The sequence below is a fragment of the Argiope bruennichi genome, chromosome 10 (assembly GCF_947563725.1).
Source record: "Argiope bruennichi chromosome 10, qqArgBrue1.1, whole genome shotgun sequence".
Classification (NCBI taxonomy): Eukaryota; Metazoa; Arthropoda; class Arachnida; order Araneae; family Araneidae; genus Argiope; species Argiope bruennichi.
The window spans coordinates 10,827,664-10,848,015 of NC_079160.1; the positions used below are offsets into that span (position 1 = coordinate 10,827,664).

The window sequence follows — 20,352 nt, forward strand, 5'->3', positions numbered from 1 at the left end:
AAGGAGATGGGGTGGCGGAAGGGGAAGGTCATAAAACAGACGAAGCGTTCTAAACGGCAGAGTCGTAAAGTCTACGGCAAGTTGTCAGGCCCTTTTGGGGCTGTAAAACCCGGTAGATTCTGACTCGTTGTTGGAGATAATAGGTTAGGGGGCAAAGTGGGCGCTACAGCCAGGGATTAAACGCATCTGCGGAAAAAGTGTCAGAACGAAAAGTGCAAACGATTTCCAAGAGGGTTGTTCCAAACGCTTTATGGGACTGGCTGGAGTAATTGTCCAGCTACGGGCGCCCATAATTTGAAGCCATAGATTCGGACATTTATATTCAAGATAGCAGGAGACACGTCTATTTAAAAGAAAAAAATCGTTAAAATTTGCATATTAGAAAGTTTTTTTTTTTTTTCTCTCTCTCTCCCTAGAAAGAAATGTTAGTTCAGTCGTATAAAATTTACGGATGAGTTCATTTTGGAACAAATGTTTCATCTAATATTTTTACTTTCATGTTTGTCATCAATAGTTATGTCCTTTTAAGATAGTGACTTAGAAAGTATTTTTAGAAACAAGTTTGTATTTTAAGAAAGTGCGTCAAAGAAAATTGATTTTTGTTTCTATAGTATTAAAAAAATAGACAAGCATTTATATTACCAAAAGCAATTGTAATGTTTCGATAGAGTGATGTATTTTAGGAAACTCCTGTTTGCAATGCTTGTATTTATACATTATTTTTCTCACTGGCTATCATTTGGTGCTGCTTTCGCTTTCAATTTGCACCGACGGAAGTATCTACATTAATTAATATATATTCGTTTTCTTTCATTAGATGACATTCCTCGAGAGATGCAGTAACAAATTCATGAAATATGATTAAAAATGTTGGCTATTTAGAAATAAAGCTGGTATTTTAAGAATTACATTTTAATTGTATTCTCTAGTGAAATTTTTTTTTTTTTTTGCGCTGTGGCTCATTTCTGAAGTGAGGAAAAGCCATTGATCCTTAAATAGGGTTTACATTCAGCCAGCTGCAATCCATCCAGTAAGACCATCCATGCACAAAAGCTGTTCAGTAGTAAGTACTTGTCCGTCGAGAAATTGCTATTGCTCCCTCTTTCAGCAAATGCGCTATCTCCCTTCTGCGCACTCGTGACTTATAACTGGCTGAATGCAAACCCGCCTTAATCAGCGTTCGCACGAGGCCAACTATTGCGTGCAATAGAAGGTCACTCCTACTTCAGGAAGACCACGTGACCACAATGGGATAATGGCGAATAGTTGTCCCGATGAAACAATCATTTGTCTTTGTTCCGTTGGGGTCACGTGATGTTCCTGAGGTAGGCGTGACCTTCCATTGGGCGCAATAGTTGGCCTTGTGGGAATCTGCTTTATAGTCATGCTTAGAAGAAGGACAATGATAATAACACCAAACACATAAATAATGAGTATTCGTCGTTGCCAGCGGCATGAGTGAAATATTTTTACGTGCATGGTTGCTTTGAGAGTCTATATTCTGAAAATTTAATCTAATTAGGCCTTTTGGTTTGAAAACATATTTTTAGAAGATGTGTGTATATCTATCTGTACATTTGAGAATAGGATTATTGATATAATTAATGTATAGAAAAATGCCGGCGTCCTGGCATAGGGGTAGCGCGTCTTCCCTGTGATCTGAGCGCACCGGGTTCGAGTACCGGTTTGGATATGGTTGTTCTTCAGTTGTTCTATGTGTGAATGTTTCCGCCTGTAAAAAGGGGTTGTCCAAGCGAATGAGTGATGCGTGAGTAGCTGAGTTGTACTCTTGGCCCTAGTTGGCGCTACTAAAAAAGCAAGAGACGCTCCCTCTCCGGCTTAAAATCGCTGTCTTCGAACAACGGGCTTGTCCATGGCAAGTGCCATAAGAACAACATGTATAGAAAATGAATGAATGAAAATCGAACCGAAATTTCTGTACTAAGCTTTGCACTGAATCTGTTAACACAAAGAAGCTATCTTATTTCTGTAAATTTATATTCAATTTTTTTTCACTTTACTCCAAAATTAAACAGAAAAAATAATATTTTAAGTATTTTTAAAGCACTTGATTTATTATTTACATAAAAAGAAAACAGAAGAACAGACAGAAAGAAAAGAAACAGAAATGAATTTGTGCATGTTTTTAGTAAATTGTATGGATCTCTATCTAAAACGTCTGTTGGATAGCGTAAAATTCTTTTTTTCTTTTAATATGTTGCAAATGACATCTTGATGCGGGATTACAAAAAATTCTGCGGCGATACAGTACTTTTTTCTTTTGTATTTATTTTTATTTTCCGTTTTCACTTTCCTATAAAATAGAAGAAAAAGCGAATCAGGCCTGTAGTTGATAGCGAAATTTTGCATCGAGCCATTGAACACGAATGGTTTGAAGTAATAATTCAAAAACTCTATGTAAAGTATTATAATTTTATATGAAATGAAATTAAGCATTCTTTCATTCTGAGTTTGTATTTTCAGAAAAAAACTCAATTTAGGTTGGGTTTCAATTCGAATTTTTTTTTATTTACATTTAAATTTGAAATAACAAAAACATAGTCGGTATTCTCAAGTTACTTTAGAATTCATAGTTGTTTGGCAGTATAAAATTTTTACATTTGTTACAAAAAAATAGCGTAAGCCGGCAGGAAGTATGGCCAGAGAAACCACTAGCATAGGTAAAAACTCATAAGAAATTTGAAGAAGCCGATAAAGAATACACTTTTAAGCCTTTTGTTCTTGAGTTTGGACTTTATCTGAGCTTATGTATATATTTATTTTTACTCATTTATTTTTCTTTCTGTCTTCATTTATTTATTAATATTTTTCTTTTTTTTTTAATTCTGTAATTTTTTTATTATTTTTTGTATTTTCTAAAAGTAAATTGCCTATTTTTGAAAAAAAAATTATTATTTATTAATTATATTTGAATGATACTGTTACTGTGTAATACTATGTATAGACCTCCTGCACATCTATTTTTTATATTTGCCTCTTTATTTCGATTTGACTTTTTTATTTTCTTTGGTTGTTTTCAGCTTTCTTTACATATAGTGCACATGCGTATGAAATTATTATTATTTTTATTTTTTTTTGAATGGCTTGTTCTATTGACCGCTATTTAAATTCTCTCTTTTTTTTCTTTTTTTTAATTTTAATTGCGAGCTCTTTACCGGTACAACGTCACTTCTGGCAATCATCGTTAAAAAACATCAAAATACCATCTTTGTAAAAGAAAATTTGAAGCTTTTCACCGTTAGATTTGTCGTGATCCACATCGAATCGATGTTCCGATGAAAGTGTTGAGAAATTGCACTCACCTCGATCCCAATCTGATATTTGTGTGAATAATGTAAAAATGTATTAAATTTTGTTGGTATTTATGATTATATTATATTTACTTATGATTGTATTCATTTTCAACAATTTATATAATTATAAGTGTGCAGGAGTATTTTGCATATTTTGAGTTTTTATAGATAATAATTATGGAGAAATCATATTCAAAACGATCAAATCATAGGAATTCCTTCTTCATTTAACTTTAATTAGAGAGTAATTCAAAATTATATTGCTGAAATGCCGATAGCTTTATGTATCTTAACGATATTTATCTGAGATATTTATATAAGTTGCCTTATATATATACGAATAAAAGTAAACAAGTATTCTTCACATATATGCAGCTAAAAATTATTAGCCACAAATATAATCAGTTCTCTTTTTATATTCAAAATATATACTTTAAAGTATGTTGTTGTTATTTCTTATGGCACTTGCCATGGACAAGCCCGCTGTTCGAAGACAGCCGATTTTAGCCTGAAGAGGAGCGCCTCTTCTTTCTATAGTAGCGCCATCTAGGGCCAAGAGAACGACTTTGCTATACACACGTCACAACCCTTTTTACGGGGTAGACTTCATGCATGCGTTTCATTCACTTATCCCCAGATCGTCATTTAGACCCGAGTCAGAGAACGATCACCCCTGATCTAGTACCCCCAGTGGTATAACTCGCGACATGGAGGACTTTGTGACCGCGACAGATTTAACGCGCGACAGCCGCCAAGGGGAATCTTCGGCCGGCGGGGTTCGAACTCGCGAATCCGACATTCTACCAACCAGGCTATCCCGGTCTCACATTAAAGTATAATTACATACTTTAAAGTTTAATATTATAATAAGCTATAAATCATTAGACATTCTGAAAGCTCCCCATGACTTTGTGTATGTTATAAATTAAAAAATGCGGAACATTTTTCCGATTATTTTTTTTAATCATGATATTTTTCATAATAAATGTTCTATTTTTACGAAAATGCAAGTAAATATTGCACACAGCAAACATGCATTTGCATTAGAACACAGCAAACAAACACGTTAATAATCGTTGCAAATTATTATCAGGTTTCTGTTTAGCGGCATAAGCTCAAAACACTTTCATCTTCATCTTTTTGTGGTCGATCCCTAAATATCCTCTTAGTCGAATCTTACCAAAAAACGCGAGATGGTGCCTATTCTGCACATGATCAAAATTCTAGGACAGTTTGCTTGACGTTTCTGCAGAAATTTGTAAAAAGGAGTGCCCACACACTTTTGATCATCTGGCATAGTTTAAGTACGAAGTTACTTACAATGCCATAAGCTCCCATTTGGTTATTTTTAAGCTGAATTCTTAGATTATGGTTCATATCCCTCCCTGCCCATTCAAATTATCAGTGTCCCGAAAATATAAAAAATAAACTCCATTTTTTTTTTCTTAATAGTATTATTTTCATCTTTAAAAGTAAAGTGGTTAAAGAATATTTAAGTTATGGTTAAAGACAATTTCCAGTAAGTAATAAATTAAATATTAGCTTTTTTATATTTACTTCAATTTTTACCGTCTCTTAGTACTGTTGCTCTTTTTTTACCGTACGGTGCACATTAAAATACTAAATTAAATAGATTGTGCATCTAAACGAAAAAATATTTCCCAAGCATTTCCTTATAAGGCATTGCAACGTGCCACTCATTTAAAATTTCGTTTGTTTTTTTTTAAATTTATTTCCTTAAGTATTTTAGCAAACGCCATTTTCTGCCTATTTAAAAGTCAGCATGACAGTAAATGATAAAAAGAAATTCCTTCATTTCAATTATTTTTTACATAAAACTATCTTAACAATTTGAAGCTTCATTCGGAACTTTGGATGCTTTTTAGAAAAAATGTCAGTGTTACAGAAATTGTTGACAGAATATAATACAGTTTGTGGTCCATACAAAATGGAAATTGCAAAGCTAAACTACAAATCCCATACCATTACTTGAAACGTACTTTGTAATAATCTAATGCCTTACTTTTATAGTTATTGCTCGACAAATCATGCTACAGCGATTGAGCTAAAAGATGCTAAAACCCCACATGGTACAAAAAGTAAATTAAAGTGCAAATGGAATCATAAAATCCCTTTTGCGTTGGAAAAGACAGCCAAGAGAAATCAAAAACAGCCGCTTTTTTTTCATCACGTGGTCTTGCAAATTAGATTAAGAGATAAACCCATTTCAAACACTGCAACATTGATGGTTTTCTTTTATTGCGTTACATCATTTAACAGCTTTTCTCTGAAAAAGGGTGTACATCCGTCTCCTGATATTTTTTTGGGGCCACAACGAATGCCATTTCACCAATCCACTGCTGACTTGTTTTGCTTTTCTTGACAGGAAGTTTTCACTGCTTTTGTGGCAGCAAGCCAATTCCAACGAATCCCCTTTTCCACGTGTCAGTTTGCGTTTATATTACCTAGTTACCAATGGAGTTATTTTGCTGAAGGAAAGAGTTGACATTTTTTTGGAAAGAGGTTTTGATTTTCTGTCGCCAAAATGGGATCCTCTGCTTTGAAGTGTGGTGACGAAGGAGTTATGGCTCACAACCTATAAATGGACTATTCCATCATAGATAAAAAATCACATTCTGCTTTAAAAATACTTGTTTACGTTTTTTCTGACGTTGATGAATGAAGCAAGATCTTATCGACTTTTCAAAAAAATTATTTCGTGGTAGGTTTAATGAGGCTAAAAATGAGATCGCTGAAACTTTTAAACAGAAACAGCAACATTTATTTGACTATGTTATATATTATTACTTTCTTGTTGTTCATTTTGATTCCTTTTTCTTTTCAGAACATCCCAATCTGTAGATATAAGCATTCTTTACTCTGGTTTTAATGAAATGCATTGCTTTGAAATATGCTTTTGCTGTTTTGCTAAATGGAAACTTAAGTAATTAGAATATATATGTGTGTGTGTGTAAGGATATTTTAAACTCTTAATTTAATCCAAATTAATTTCCAAAACTCTATCTTAATTTAGCCCTTAGTAAAATATTCTCTTATTTCCTGATCTATTACCACTTTCAGTTTAATTAATTCCTTTGTAAAAATAATGCCCCATCAGTACTACGTATCAAATGAAAGTGATACTTCCGTTGCCCTTGTCAAAGGTCAACATATGTATTCCATCGGCACGTGGCCGAAAATCCTATGTTATATAAGACTAGTGATCATTTGTTTCGTCCCTTTTCTTACTTCTGCTTTTGTGCCGCGCTGCGCCTTCTTGTGAATAAGTATGCTTGCCTCCCGAGAGAGAATAAAACGAAATTAAAAATACCAAGTCTCTTCACTGCTTCGAACCTGCATTCTGCTTCAACCAAAATAACATTAAACCGAAAGTTTTTATTAAATAAAATAATCTACATCACACGATAATTAATACTTGCATCTGAGTCATATCAATTTTCTCCAATCCAAATAACTTTAAAGAATTTAAAAACTATGTCATTAACTTACTACTTTTTGATGAGTAAAAATTTTTAGACAGAAAATTCAAAATAAATAACAATATTTTCAAATTAATAAATATGAATTTTAAGTTCAAAATTTAATTTTTAATAATTTTTGCTACATTTTTTTTTTTTTTTTTTTTTTTTTGCTTAAAATATATATTTAAATAATTCATGTGGCGAAAAAAACTTGCAGCATGAAATAGAACATTGACTGAAAATATCCAATTGCATTACAAATTCTTATCAGAATATTGTTGATTATGGATTAGTCAAAAGATAAGAATTTACTAGGGTATTACAAAAAAAAATATTTATTTTGTAATCGAATCATGATATATTTAAAAAAGTTGATCTTGGTTAAGTTATTCTAACTCGCTGAAAATTATTTGACATTTTAAAAATGATAATTTGGGTTAAAAAATATTCCACTTTTCATTTGGATTATTAAAATAGAGCATTACTAAGAATTTATACCAGTGTTCAGGGAAACCGTTAATTCCTAAAATAGCAAGGTAGCTTTCTTAATTGGTATTTATTTTTAAACCAGCCTGTCATTTATAAATAATTCTAAACACATAAATTTTTATTTAAATATTAATAATTTTTAGCTATTATAAAATCCATACTAAAAATTAATAATTAAAATAAATGTATACTTTTTAAAGCAAATTAATTTTTCACTAACCATGTCTTAACTTTATCTGTTTAATTGATATTCATTCTTATTTTTCTTTTTTGTTCTGTTTTCCCTTTAATATGTTACTTAAACATTTGGGAATATGTCTGCAAAGACTTTCCAAAAATATCATCTGTAGAAGTAATATCCTCAATCAACAGCGGTATTGATTTTGTGATGCCAACATTATGGACATTATATTGTGCAAACTTTTGGTCTGCAAAACATCTGCTCCCTGTCTATACGTTTAGCTTATTTGACTGAAGTTATTAGCTGAAGTTTCACTCACTTCCATCGTCAAAATTTTGATTTTTGAACGTTTTTGTTCCACATCTCTAGCCTTTGTCTTAATTGTTAGTATTTTGATTCTTTTCGATAAACGAAAATGATTCATTCATTTTAAATAAATAATAGTTAAAAGGATCTTTTAACCTATTATATAAATGTTTAAAAAATAAAGTGTTTACCTTCTACCGTTTTCGTAAGTAATTTAAAAAAATGCTTGATTCATATTGTTTAAAGGTTCGATAATGTAATCGATTTTCCCCTTGTTTTCTGACGTACCAGAATTTTCAGATATTAAAAATTTTCTCGTTTTCGTTCATATTTTCTGATTATGATTTACAGTTGATTTATTCCTTTTTATTCAATTTCGATTTGATATGAAATACACTGTCTCATATGGAATTTGAAAAAGAAATATCACATGACATAATTATAAAACCAGAATACAAAATTTACTGAAAAATAAAAAAAAAAGAGAAAGCAATTAAAAGTTTTTAAAACACCTTTTTACTATGGTAATATATAATGCGGGGAATTATAATTTTTATACAATATACGGACCTCAAAGCTAAATTATAAAATTGCGATGTACTGAAAAAAATATAGACATATTAAACATCACAAAATTAAAATTCCTTAAATTATATTAAAAATAAAAAAGTCTTATTTACTTATAATATTTCAATAAGCGATTCCATATTTTTTTTTAATTCAAGATTTCCTTAAAATATCCTAAGAAAATTTTGTTAATTAATTTTTATTGATTTGATTATTTGCAGGTACTGTAACTGCGAATTAAAATCTTTTTTGCAGAAATTGTCAAATTTAATTTGTCTTTGAGTTTTTGTCCAAGGAATAAATTAAAATTTCATCTTTTATCTTTTAGAATAATGGGGTTCATCAGAATAAAAAAAAATAGATTTGAAATATTCTTTTTGTGTTCGAAATTGTTTATGAGGATATTAGAAAGAAAGTAATACTTTGTGAGAATTTTCAATGCTTCATAGGAGACGTGTGATACTTTTGCTTTCCATCTTGAGTATGTTTTTTTTAATTTATTTAATTTAATTTCGTAGAGACAATATATTTACCGAAATAAATTTTTCTGCAGTAAAATTTAAGCTTCTAACAATTTATAGATAAAAATCAAGTTTTCCGTTTCTACTTTTTTTCTTTTAAAATATATGTGATGAAATTTAAGCTTATTCTTTGAAGCTGAAGGAAACCTAAAGTCATTAATTTAAATCTGCTTAAAATACCATTGATAAAATGAAATTTAGATTGAAAGACACAGAACTTTCAATTGAAGAATTGTGAAGAAAAATTGTGAACGTCGATATGGGAAATCTTTATTTGTCTATATCTTATAAGAATATGAGAAAGTATTTTTAAACCAAATGGGGACAAACATCAGGAAATTTATCCCTCCCCCATCCCACATTATTTTTAGGAAAATTCGTAAACTTCAAATAAACGACTTCATATTTTTAAACGACGAAACTGAATCACTCCTACATTTATAGAAAAAAGAATGTCAGTATCAGGTTAAAAATCCAGTTAAGTGATCTTGAATTTCAATTAATTTTTCTGAATAAGAACACTAAAAAGCGTGAATATAGCATATAAAGCTCATAATTATTTCGTTTCGTTATAAAATTGCTGCAGAAAATCTAATTTAATTTAGGTATAACAAATAAAGAGCCCTATCGCACAATCATATAATTCTCTTTCTTAACTATTAATTATTTCTCTTTAACGTAATGGCAGGACTAGAAATTAAACTTACTAACGTTTGCTTAAATTATGTTCAATCAAGTTGAAGGAGAATATCCTGCAATCAAAGCTGGAATTCTCTAGCTTTATCACGGCACTATAGGAAAAGGGAATCAATTCAGACATTCGCTTTGAATGGAAAAGCTGAGTCCGCTTTTTCATCCAATACAAACATTCCGAGAACAGCAGCCATTGACACCGCAATGGCTATTCTGTCTGCCACTACTGCTGAGAGGCCACGGATAGCACAGCAGAGAGCTGATTCAGCGAATCACTCTGGTACATTGTCTCTGATGGAAGCATAATAGATTGGATCAAAAAATTAAGGGAATTCTTCTTCTTGCTATCTATGAATCGGGTGGGTTCTTGCTGTGGAGAAACGGTTAAGTTGGGCCAGCTATCGATTGTGATCATTGAAATTAATGGAACGTCAGTAATTAAAAAGGATAAAAAAATCAGTTAAGTGTGAGGAAATTCTTAAGATGAAGAGTTTCATTTCAGCAATCAAAGTGGAATATGTAAACTACTATAGATGTAACCAACAAATTTTACATAGGTGAAAATATATATCAATATTTATGTTAAATAACAGTAGAAAAGATTCAATATTTTTGTAAAATATTTCATGACAGACTTTTTCAGGTAACTCTGAAAATGAAATATTTTCTTTCGCGAATTATTCATTCAAATACCATGCATTTTCAATATATGATTAGATATTTTTACCAATAAATGCTTAAAACTTAACATCTTCAGGGACTGCTTTTTGAACAAATAAATTTAATCTGCATTTTAGTAATCAAAGTAGAACGGGCAAATGACTATAGACGCAACCTACAAATTATACATGGATGAAAATATATATCAGTATTTATGTTAAATAACAATACAAAATATTCCGTATTTTTGTAAAATATATTTTTGAAGGCCCTTTTAGATAACTCCGACAATAATTTTTTTTCGTTAATTACTCAATTAAATATCACTTATTTTCATCACTAATGCAATTTCAGTACATGATTAGACATTTTGACTAGTAAATTGTCAAATTTTATCATCATCAAGCATTGCTTTTTGAACAAATGAAGTTAATCTGCATTTTTGTTGAGGTTGACAAATGTTTCAATGGATTACGCCATTGCTAAAAACGCATTTTATTTTTCCCCCACTTATTTTAATATATTTCCGTTACAGTTTCGAAAAGTAAAAGAAATTATAGAAGTCCAAATAAATAAAAATAAAACATTAAACTTATAATGACGATTTGGCGACTTGTGGCCGTTCAAACGACTTTCACCAACCAATGGGCGAAGTCAATATCTGGTACTTGACTAATTTTGAAGGGAGATAGAAATACAAAGACAAATAAGATATGGTTTTTATTTGAATGAGTAGTACTACTTGCCATAAAGTGATAAGATACTTTACAGCATTTGTAAAACACGAAATTCTACGCTAATAACCCACAAAGCGCCTCATCGAAGCTTGGGCTGTAACATTTATTTCTTTGAATAACAGAGAGTAAATTATTATTTAAATAGACGAATAAAATTCGTTTTTCGTATGCTTTTGGCGAGAAAAAATTTGAAAGAAAAAAGTGATAATAATCCGAATTAAATACTTAATGAATTTATTATTAACATCAAATGCTCAAAACAAAAGATAAAGTTTGAAATTCTTGATGCATGAACTTCCGCACATTTCGGAACAATTCTAACTTGTTCCCGATTTCTGCAACAATAGACTTTCCAGCGATGAGATTTTGTTGGAAGTCAATGAGGAATATCGTCATATTTCCAAATCAAAATAAATTCGAATATGGCAAAATTATTTCTGCGTTTATTAATAAAACATTGGACCGTCTTGAGAGTATAAAGTATCTCGCGTTTGGATGACAAAACTGCTAAATTTCTGATTTTATACTTTTTACAAGCAATTAATTTTATACATTTTATATAAATGTCATTGTTTTTCATTATTTGGAAAAAAAATTGCATTTTATTCTCAAATTTATCTCTTCGTTAAACCTCGATCTTGTTTAAATCTTCTTTAAAACCTCGTGATTTTATCAACGGAGAAATCAATATAGAAACCTAAATCATTTTTTTATTTTCTCGTATACGAAGTGTAGAGAAAATGTTGCAATTGTCAAAACATTCGAACTCGAGAATGAGGCGAATCTTTAAGAGTAAAACTTCTCTGTATTCCAAAAACTAATTTTTTTTGGTATTATGCCTGTGTGTCCGTCTGTCTGTCAGTGGCAAAGTTAACTCAAACTTTCCTTCAGCTAGATGGATGAAATTTGGTATGTGGTCTCTACATCAAATTTACCGATTTCAATCAAATTTGGAGCAAAATCTGTTCAGAGAAAGTCCGGCTGTTTGAATTACAAAATAAAGAGAATTAGATGGATAAATTTAGGTATACAAATTTGGCCTTTATATTATAAAATTTATCAAATTTTGTGCCAAATCCAGTAACGTATTGAACTTCCGTCGATCTCTCCTTTCAGAAACATGTAAACGTCATAATTTAAAAATGCAGTAATTAAATATATCAAATTTGATATGTGATTTTGTGACTGCTATTATAGTTCTGTCCCAAATTTGTGTTTAAATTATTTGAGAATAAGCGTGTGAAACACAAATTAGGTTTTCGGATACTATTCATCTCATACGAGGAATGAATCGTCAAAAATTAACCAAGGATTATACGACAGATTGAGTGAAAATGTTGAATTTACGCCAACGATTAATGCTTCGTAACTATTGTACGCCAGTGCCATACAAGGCATTTTTAGTAGAGAGTATGCAAGAAAATGTTTGGAAGACTACTCCCGGTTGCTCACTTTTTAATTTGAAAGAACCCTTATTCACCTCTTATTTAATTATGTGGGAATATATTTACATTATTTGTCTTAGGGGCAATATAGCCAGTTCTGGGTTTTAAAAATCAAGAGAAATTCAAAAATTTAATCCCATCCAAACAGCTTTCATGTATTAAAGTTTGTTATTGGAACTTCTAGAGGCGAATGGCATTATGTCAAAGTACAAGGTCATTAACTGAAACGAACAGTATCCTTACCCAGATGGAAGAGCCATTTCAAAATCCATATTAAATGATAAGCTGAAGAGAATATACCCACCCCCTCCCTACAATAAGAATGGCTCGTTGAGCTGAGACAAAATGGTGAAAAACATTATACTCATTTTTTGAATAAGGTGATGAAAATCGAATATACATTTTTCATTTCTTTTCTTTTATCAATTACGCTCAAAATTTGATATAATTTTTTTTCGAAACTTTGATTTGATATCAAGATTTTGTGATCAATATTGCATAACAAATTTCATTTATTTATTTTTTTGTTTTTGGAGAATTGTATTCACACATTTTCGCGCATGAGCAAACAGACAGTTAACTTTCTGATGGATTCAGTCCAAAATGTGGAAAAGAATTTCAAGATTGATGTTAAAACCACGTCAGACTTGTTCGTCTAGTTTGTAACGTTTCTTAGCGTCTTTCTAAATAAATAGGTATACATTATTTCAAAAATGGTTTTATTCGCTTCAAGGAGTCCGAAATGGAAGATTCAACAAAACCTCGAAATCGATTTTCTCTTTTTTATAATTATGCTAATCTTTCTTTGTATATTTTGAAAGCGCGAAAAATTAAAAAAACTATTTTATTTTAATTTGCTCTGTCACTTTTCACTACTTCAAAGTTTGACGCAACAAATACAAAATTGAAGCGAGAGTAAAAACAAAGTAAAATTCGTAATTATATATATATGTGTGTGTGTGTGTGTGTGTGTGTGTGTGTGTGTGTGTGTGTGTGTGTGTGTGTGTGTGTGTGTGTGTAATGATATTTTTTTAATATAATTTAAATCCTAACTAATTTCCTAATTGTTATCTTAATTTAACTCATATTAACTTAATTCCAAAATATTCTCTTATTTTCTGATCCAAATCCCTTTTTTTTATTTAATTACTTTTAACACGTGTTCTACAAAATGGTAGAATTCAACAGGTTCTTGAGCTCTGAGTGAAAGGATAAAAGTTCTTAATACTTACCATATTCTTTTAAAGATACCTAAATTTCTTCACGTGTCAAAGACGTCTCTATCAAACACATATCCCTGTCAAAATCTCATAGCAAAATCACTGAGGGGAAAAATTTTGGTTCTCATTTTGCTCTTCTGCTCTTGTGTCGCGTTGTAGACTGCCGTTTTCCTTTCATCACGGGAGGCATATTATGTACAAGAAAAAATGACGTAACTGACGTACCTTTACATTCCGATACAAAAGCAGAAGAGCAAAAGAGACCGACATTTTTCCCACAGAGAATGAAATTTTGACAGGGATTTCTTTGACAAGTTTTGAATTAGGATAGGGAAATTTAGTTATCTTTAAAAGAATGTTGCAAGCATTATGGATTTTTATCCCTTCCCTGAGAACGTGAGAGCCTGTTGAATTAGCAGTTTTCTAGAGCGCGTGTTAAAAGTACTTAAATAAAAAGTGGAATTGGATCAGGAAATATGAGACCATTTTAGAATGCAGTTAATATGAGCTAAATTAAGATAAAAATTTGGAAATGAATTAATGTTGATATGTGTGTGTGTGTGTAGAAGTCTTTAATAAATATGCATTTTTTTAAAAAACTCGTTACCCCCTTGATTCGAAACATCAAAACAAAGTACAGCTCTGAAGCAATACAAAAATAAAGACAAATAATTGTCAATTTGGACTTTTTCGTTAACGCAGAGTTTTATAATTGATGAATAAGCGAAACAATTTTTAATCACGCTTTTATATCTGTCATAGTTAGAATATTTATTGCACGAGAAACGACAAACTTATAAAATTCAGCCTTTTGTTTCGAATTTTCGAACGATGTATCTTTCGTGAATTGAGCATCGAATAATCAAATATGGAGCAGAATAAAAGTGAAATTGGAATCAAACAGAATAAATGAATTCATTTCCTCATTAAACTAATTGGATGAAAATTTCCAATCTAATTCAAACCAAAATAGTTCGAATTCTTTTGGTAAGCATTTAATTACGGTTCTAAATGAATGAGAACCATCTCACCCTTCATTTCACTTCTGTTTCCCCACCACAGTAACGCATACTAATTAAATAAATCATGGTAGATTGAAGAGATTATGGTATTTTCACGCACTTTATTACAGAATAATTTTTGTTCTTCGTTGAATTCGTAGCAGAGAACACGACTAATCAGTGCGGGTTCAAGCTCAATCATTATTGCTACCAGTTTTGAAAAGGTATTTCGAGGTAAAATGTGGATGTACTCTAATGAATCATACTGAGAAACAAACAAAGTTGAACAACAAACTAAAAACCAAATTTTAAAAAGAAAAATAAATATCTCTATATTATTAGAAATTAAAAAAAAATATTTGTAGTAAAATGATTTGTAATTATTGTATTGTTGAATTACCTCAAAAAATAAAAGTATCTTATGAATTGCTTGTTCAGCGAAAAAATCAAAACTTCAGAACAGAGATTCATCATATTTTGCTCGCATATATTAGGAAGTATAAATATGGTTTCGTGACAATGAGTCACATATGTTTTTTTTTATTTACTGGTAGATAAGCTTTCCCATATGGAAAAGATTATTTTAAGAATGATGTTTTTCATCAAATGAAAAGATATTTCAAATAATATTGTCTGTTTCCCTCGCATTTAAAATTTCTAATTTTTAATCAAATTTTGTTTTATTCTTTAAAAACTTTTAATAACTTACGGATGAATGATCTCTGATAGGTTTTTTTTTAAAATTGTTTGATACTTTCTACCCTTTTCTTTTACAAGGTTACAAGATTTTAAAAAAAATTATATTTCTCACTTGATATTCTAAATTAAATTTAAAACGAAGTTGTGAACAATTTGAAAATTCTGTGTAGAATTATTTTCCCTTTTATATACTTTTTTATTATTTTATATAAATGCATTTTGATATAAAAATATTATATACTATTTAAAAAAGTATTTTTTTAGATCTATATTAATATTCCGTCAAATGTTGTTTATAAACGCATTTTTAATTTCTCGTAATGCATTTAACTAAATAGGAATTTATCTACTTATATCAAATAATTCGATATGATAGTTGTATAGTCTTTGTTATCGAGTTTATCAAATTGTAATAACTTCAAAGTTTCCTTTCAAAAACTGAAACATGTGCAAAGTCTTTTAATGACATAAATAATAATGAAATAACTAAATTTTATTTGCAAATTAGTTCTTGATGAAAATATAGAATAGAAATATAGATGAAAATATTTTTTTATATCAATGAGTCAAAAAATAAAGATAAACATTGAAAGATTTTTTCGCATGAAAGACTTCATCTTGAAATTGGAAAATATTATTATTAAAAGGCGATTCAACTTTTCAAACAAATTCTTCTAATAACATTTGGACAAAATTAATATTAAAATTGCACTAAAATAAAAAGAAAGTGAAGTCTACAGTAACGGAAAATGAAAAATTGCAGCATATTACGGCACATTATTAAAGGAAGAAAAGAAGAAAAAAAGCTATGATTTCTGAAAATAGTTACACTGAAGGGGAAAAAATAACAGAGCCATAATTTTTATCTAACTAACAAATGCCTCTTCTAGCCTTGTTATTAAAATTATAAAATATTTTTTAACAATTTTATTATGAAAATATTTTCTAAGTATTCTTACCATTTGAGCAATATCTGATGACACCGTAGTTGTAGCTTTCTTTTAAACGAAACGATTTCTTATTTATCTCTTTTAACGCCTATTTCAACTTTTAAAAGTGCAACTAATTGTTATTTCTTAATAATTCCTAATTCAACATGTTTCACAGTTTCATCCTGAGCTCCAGCAGAAATTTTACACTTAACAGAAGAAATATTACATTTAAAAACTTGACAAAACATCTAGATAATTTTTTTTTCTATCTTTTGGCAACAGAGAACTGACACAGTAAAACAAACCAAGAAAGAACAGAAAAAGAAAAAAAGAAAAAAACAAGAAAAAAAAGCTCTCAATGCCGATTCTGCGCCATGATAGTGGGTGAACTTGACTGAGATATGGCTGCTAAAAAACAAAGAAACTTTCATTATATGCTGAAATGTATCGCGTCCTTCGCGGTTCTTTTTTGTTAAAAGCAAATTGAAAAATTCGAAGTTTATTCCTGAATATTCTGTCGCCATTTCTCCCTAAAGCACAATAAAAACGCTGCACGGTGTAATAAGTTCTGTTAAGATTAAAGATGGTCATTTTTTCACTCGACGAAGTATTCTTTCATTCAATGGAATTATTTCTTATTTCCATGCGGATCATTTTTTTATATATGTATTTTATTTCCTTTGTTTTCTCGTTTCAAAAAAGGCTTAAAAGCCATTTCGAAACATTTGATGTCAAGAATTATTTGAAGAAATTTCTTTTTCTGCTTTTGGCATTGAAATGAATATGTTCTAACTAGGTATATTTTGAACACAAAGATAATTCCATGCATTTTTTTTTCATTTTTTGTGCAGATTTTCCGCCTACCATATATCATATTTTCCACTCTTTTTTGAAAAATTCCATTGTGGGTCAATTTTTTTTTTTGAAAAAAAAACCTGTGAAATATTAATTCCGAGTATTTCATTAATTAATTTGAATATATTTTGGATTTACTTTTTTTATAAGTTTCTTAAAGAAACAAGACTTAATATGCATGAGAAATAAATTCTGATATCTGTTTTTGTGTGTGTGTCTGTATGCATGTAATTTATTAGAGGTGCAAAAATGTTATACTGTAACACGTATAAAACATTCTGCTTGTTGCGAGTAATTTAAGCTTTTCATAACGCAAAAAATAAAAATTACCAAAACTTTTTAAATCTTATGAAAATAGTAACATTTATTTTTATTATAAATCATTTTGAATGCTCCATTCCACCAGTGACAAGACATACATCAAATATATAGGCATACTTTAATTTCGCTGAAAAATCTGTATGTTAAGAGGAAAAAGCCAATCGAAGTGAACTCATACGATGAATCAATCCCATGGCGGAGGAAAGTTCTACTCATGTCAATGCTTCGTCCTTTCTGTTACAAGACGCGCGATGGATTTATAAATTAAACTATCAAAGCTGTATTTTTATAGCTGTAAGTTGTGCAGATTATGAGGCGCTTCTTTTATTATGTTGGTCAATTTAATTTCACAATTCAAATTATTTTTAACATGTTAATGATTTATTTTAGGTTAATCTTTTTATTTTACTATCTTCATGAATATATATTGTTTTAAATTATCTGTAATGACTCCAGATCATCGGACATCCAAATGTGTAAGCAATGCTATTGAAGCACAGGTTTGGTTATATAAATATTCGATAATTAAGTGAACATGATAAAACATCTAGAAATCGACTAATTATACTTAATAAAAGGCTAATGTTTTATCATTTACAGATTTCCTATTTTTTTTAAGAATTTATCTATTTGGCAAATAGCAAAATATTTTTTTTACTGGCCTATCTGCTACCCTCTTTCTTCCTAGCATTTTCTTTGTTGAAAATTTGCCACAGGGCATGACACATTTAATGTAATTCATTTGAACATGAAATGACTCCATTATACAAAGTCATCTCGTATTAGTGAAAGTGGTCACAGTCTTCAAAAAGCAAATAAAATCAGAAAAAATGGAATAGCTATTAAAGTATTGATAAACGAATAAAAAAATTAATTTATTGAAAAATTTAAAAAAATACAATTTGGATATGATATGAAACATTAATGATATATTTTTCTTCCTCCTACTTTTGTTATCATGTAAAAAGGCGGGAGGACCATTCTTCAGGAGCTCATTTGTTTTCTTTTTCTTTCCTTCTTTTCAAAAATCTCCTTTCCACGTACACTATGTATTAGTAATTTTAAAAATAGGAATTACTCAGGATATTTAATTGAAACTATAGTGAAATACTGTTACAGTGTATACTATAATACTATAATTTAAACTGCAGTAAAAAAGAGTCAAAACTCGTTACTTTTTTTATTATTTATTCATTTACTTATTTATTTTTTTGATAATTGATCTTAATAGCACAAGACATTGCAGGGTACATCCAAGATGCTATTCGATATTCTAAATTCTGGGCACTGCTGTGAAGATATCATAACAATGCTGTTGAACATTTTTTGTTCATTTTGGATAAGCACATAAAAATGACTCATTTTTCATCATTAAAAAAGGAAACGTAAATCAGTTATATAAGTATGAATATTCAAACATGACATTTCCTGTCTTTCTTATTTTTAATTTATCACATTTCAATAATTGCAATCAAATGAATTATTTTGAAATATATAAATCACTTAATATTGCGTAAAATATAGCAAACATTTATTCAATAGCTATATCCAAATAATTTTTTAAGAGTAAAAGGAATTATTTTTTACACAATCATTATTTCGAAAATATTTATATACACGAATTACAGACAGAAATTAAAAATTACTAATTACATAGTAGCTATATTAAATCTAATGAGTATTAATATAGCTACTATGATTAAAAATATGCGATATTTTAAAGCATCATAACCTGACATGCTGAAAGTTTTACAAGTTTATATGAACGATTCGTTTCTGTGTGAGAAGTAGTTTAATTCGTTTCTGACTAGGGGAAGATCTAAAACTTGAAGATTCTTCCATATAACGAGGGAGAATTTTTGTTTATTTCGAGAAAAAAGAAAATATCTTACGAGAAAAAAACAAAAGTAAACGGTATATTTAATTCATTCTTCCATGTGTTTAATGTTTCTTTGGTATAACTTTCACTTTTATGGGAGAAGAAATAATTTTTGCAAGGCATTTGCAAGAAATACATTCAATACTCATCTAATGTAAAATTTAAGAATCTTGAACCCTATAAAACTTATTTTCTATAAAAAATATAATAAAAACTCAAGAATAATGGAAATCAAATAATTATATTTCATTTACAGAAGGAACCTCACCTTATTATCCATCTCCCCAAGTCACTATTATTATACGCACCCCAACCAAAATCAATCAGTATAAACACGAGCGTCACATTCTACGACCTCGGTTGCTTCGAAAAGAGGATTTCTGCCCAATATTGCGTTTAATTAACCAGAAACCGTTGCTTGTGTCGCTAAGCGTCAGCAATAACCGCGCGAGACTAATGAAGAAGCCCATTTCGCTGGAAAACGCGGCTTGTCCCAGCTCCAAAACAAATTGCTCTTCCGTCCACTGCCCCAGCCCAGAGCAAATATTTTCCTTTCTGATAGATAAAACGGATTAATTCATCGGCCTGAGCAGATTGGATTAAGAGACGAGAGATGTCTTGGATGGGTGTATTATTTTCCTCACTTTGGAACGTATTAGGGGTTTGGTAAAATATTAGGGATTGAAAAATACAGTACACTCCCAAGTATCCGGATTCCGTACTATCCGGCCTTGTTTTCTTTCACCGTAGTGAAATGAAGAAAGCAAGGCGTTGCATTGGCAACATTGCCAAGGTCCTATGAATCGTGTGCAAAATACAAGTTGTGACATTAAAAGAGCTGTGTTCTGCTCCTTATTCAATGTTTCGTCAATGTGTAACGGATCTCAGTTGTTACCGCTGTTCCTGATTATAACTCCACAGTACGTACTTGTTCACATTCGTAAATTGTTCTTGGGTATGCTTAACAAATAACTTTCACTGTGCTAACCTTAATGTACCATAGTAAGGATTACAAAATTTATGTTAAAATGTGGTTTATATCCTTTAACT

At 30.0% G+C, this 20,352-nt stretch overlaps 1 protein-coding gene across 3 annotated transcripts in view; it reads right to left on the bottom strand.

The window, feature by feature from the left end:
• Nucleotides 1–20,352, bottom strand: part of LOC129989178 (parathyroid hormone/parathyroid hormone-related peptide receptor-like) — a 334,785-nt gene that overhangs the window by 152,523 nt on the left and 161,910 nt on the right. Inside the window, exon 1 of one of the 3 annotated variants that reach the window (XM_056097549.1) lies at nt 16,275–16,365. The exons of the other annotated variants lie outside the window; for them this stretch is intronic. Within the exon in view, the coding sequence (XP_055953524.1) occupies nt 16,275–16,277 (3 nt within the window). The 5' untranslated portion in view covers nt 16,278–16,365. Of the gene's footprint in view, nt 1–16,274; nt 16,366–20,352 lie in introns of those variants that run through there. 3 annotated transcript variants of the gene reach the window in all.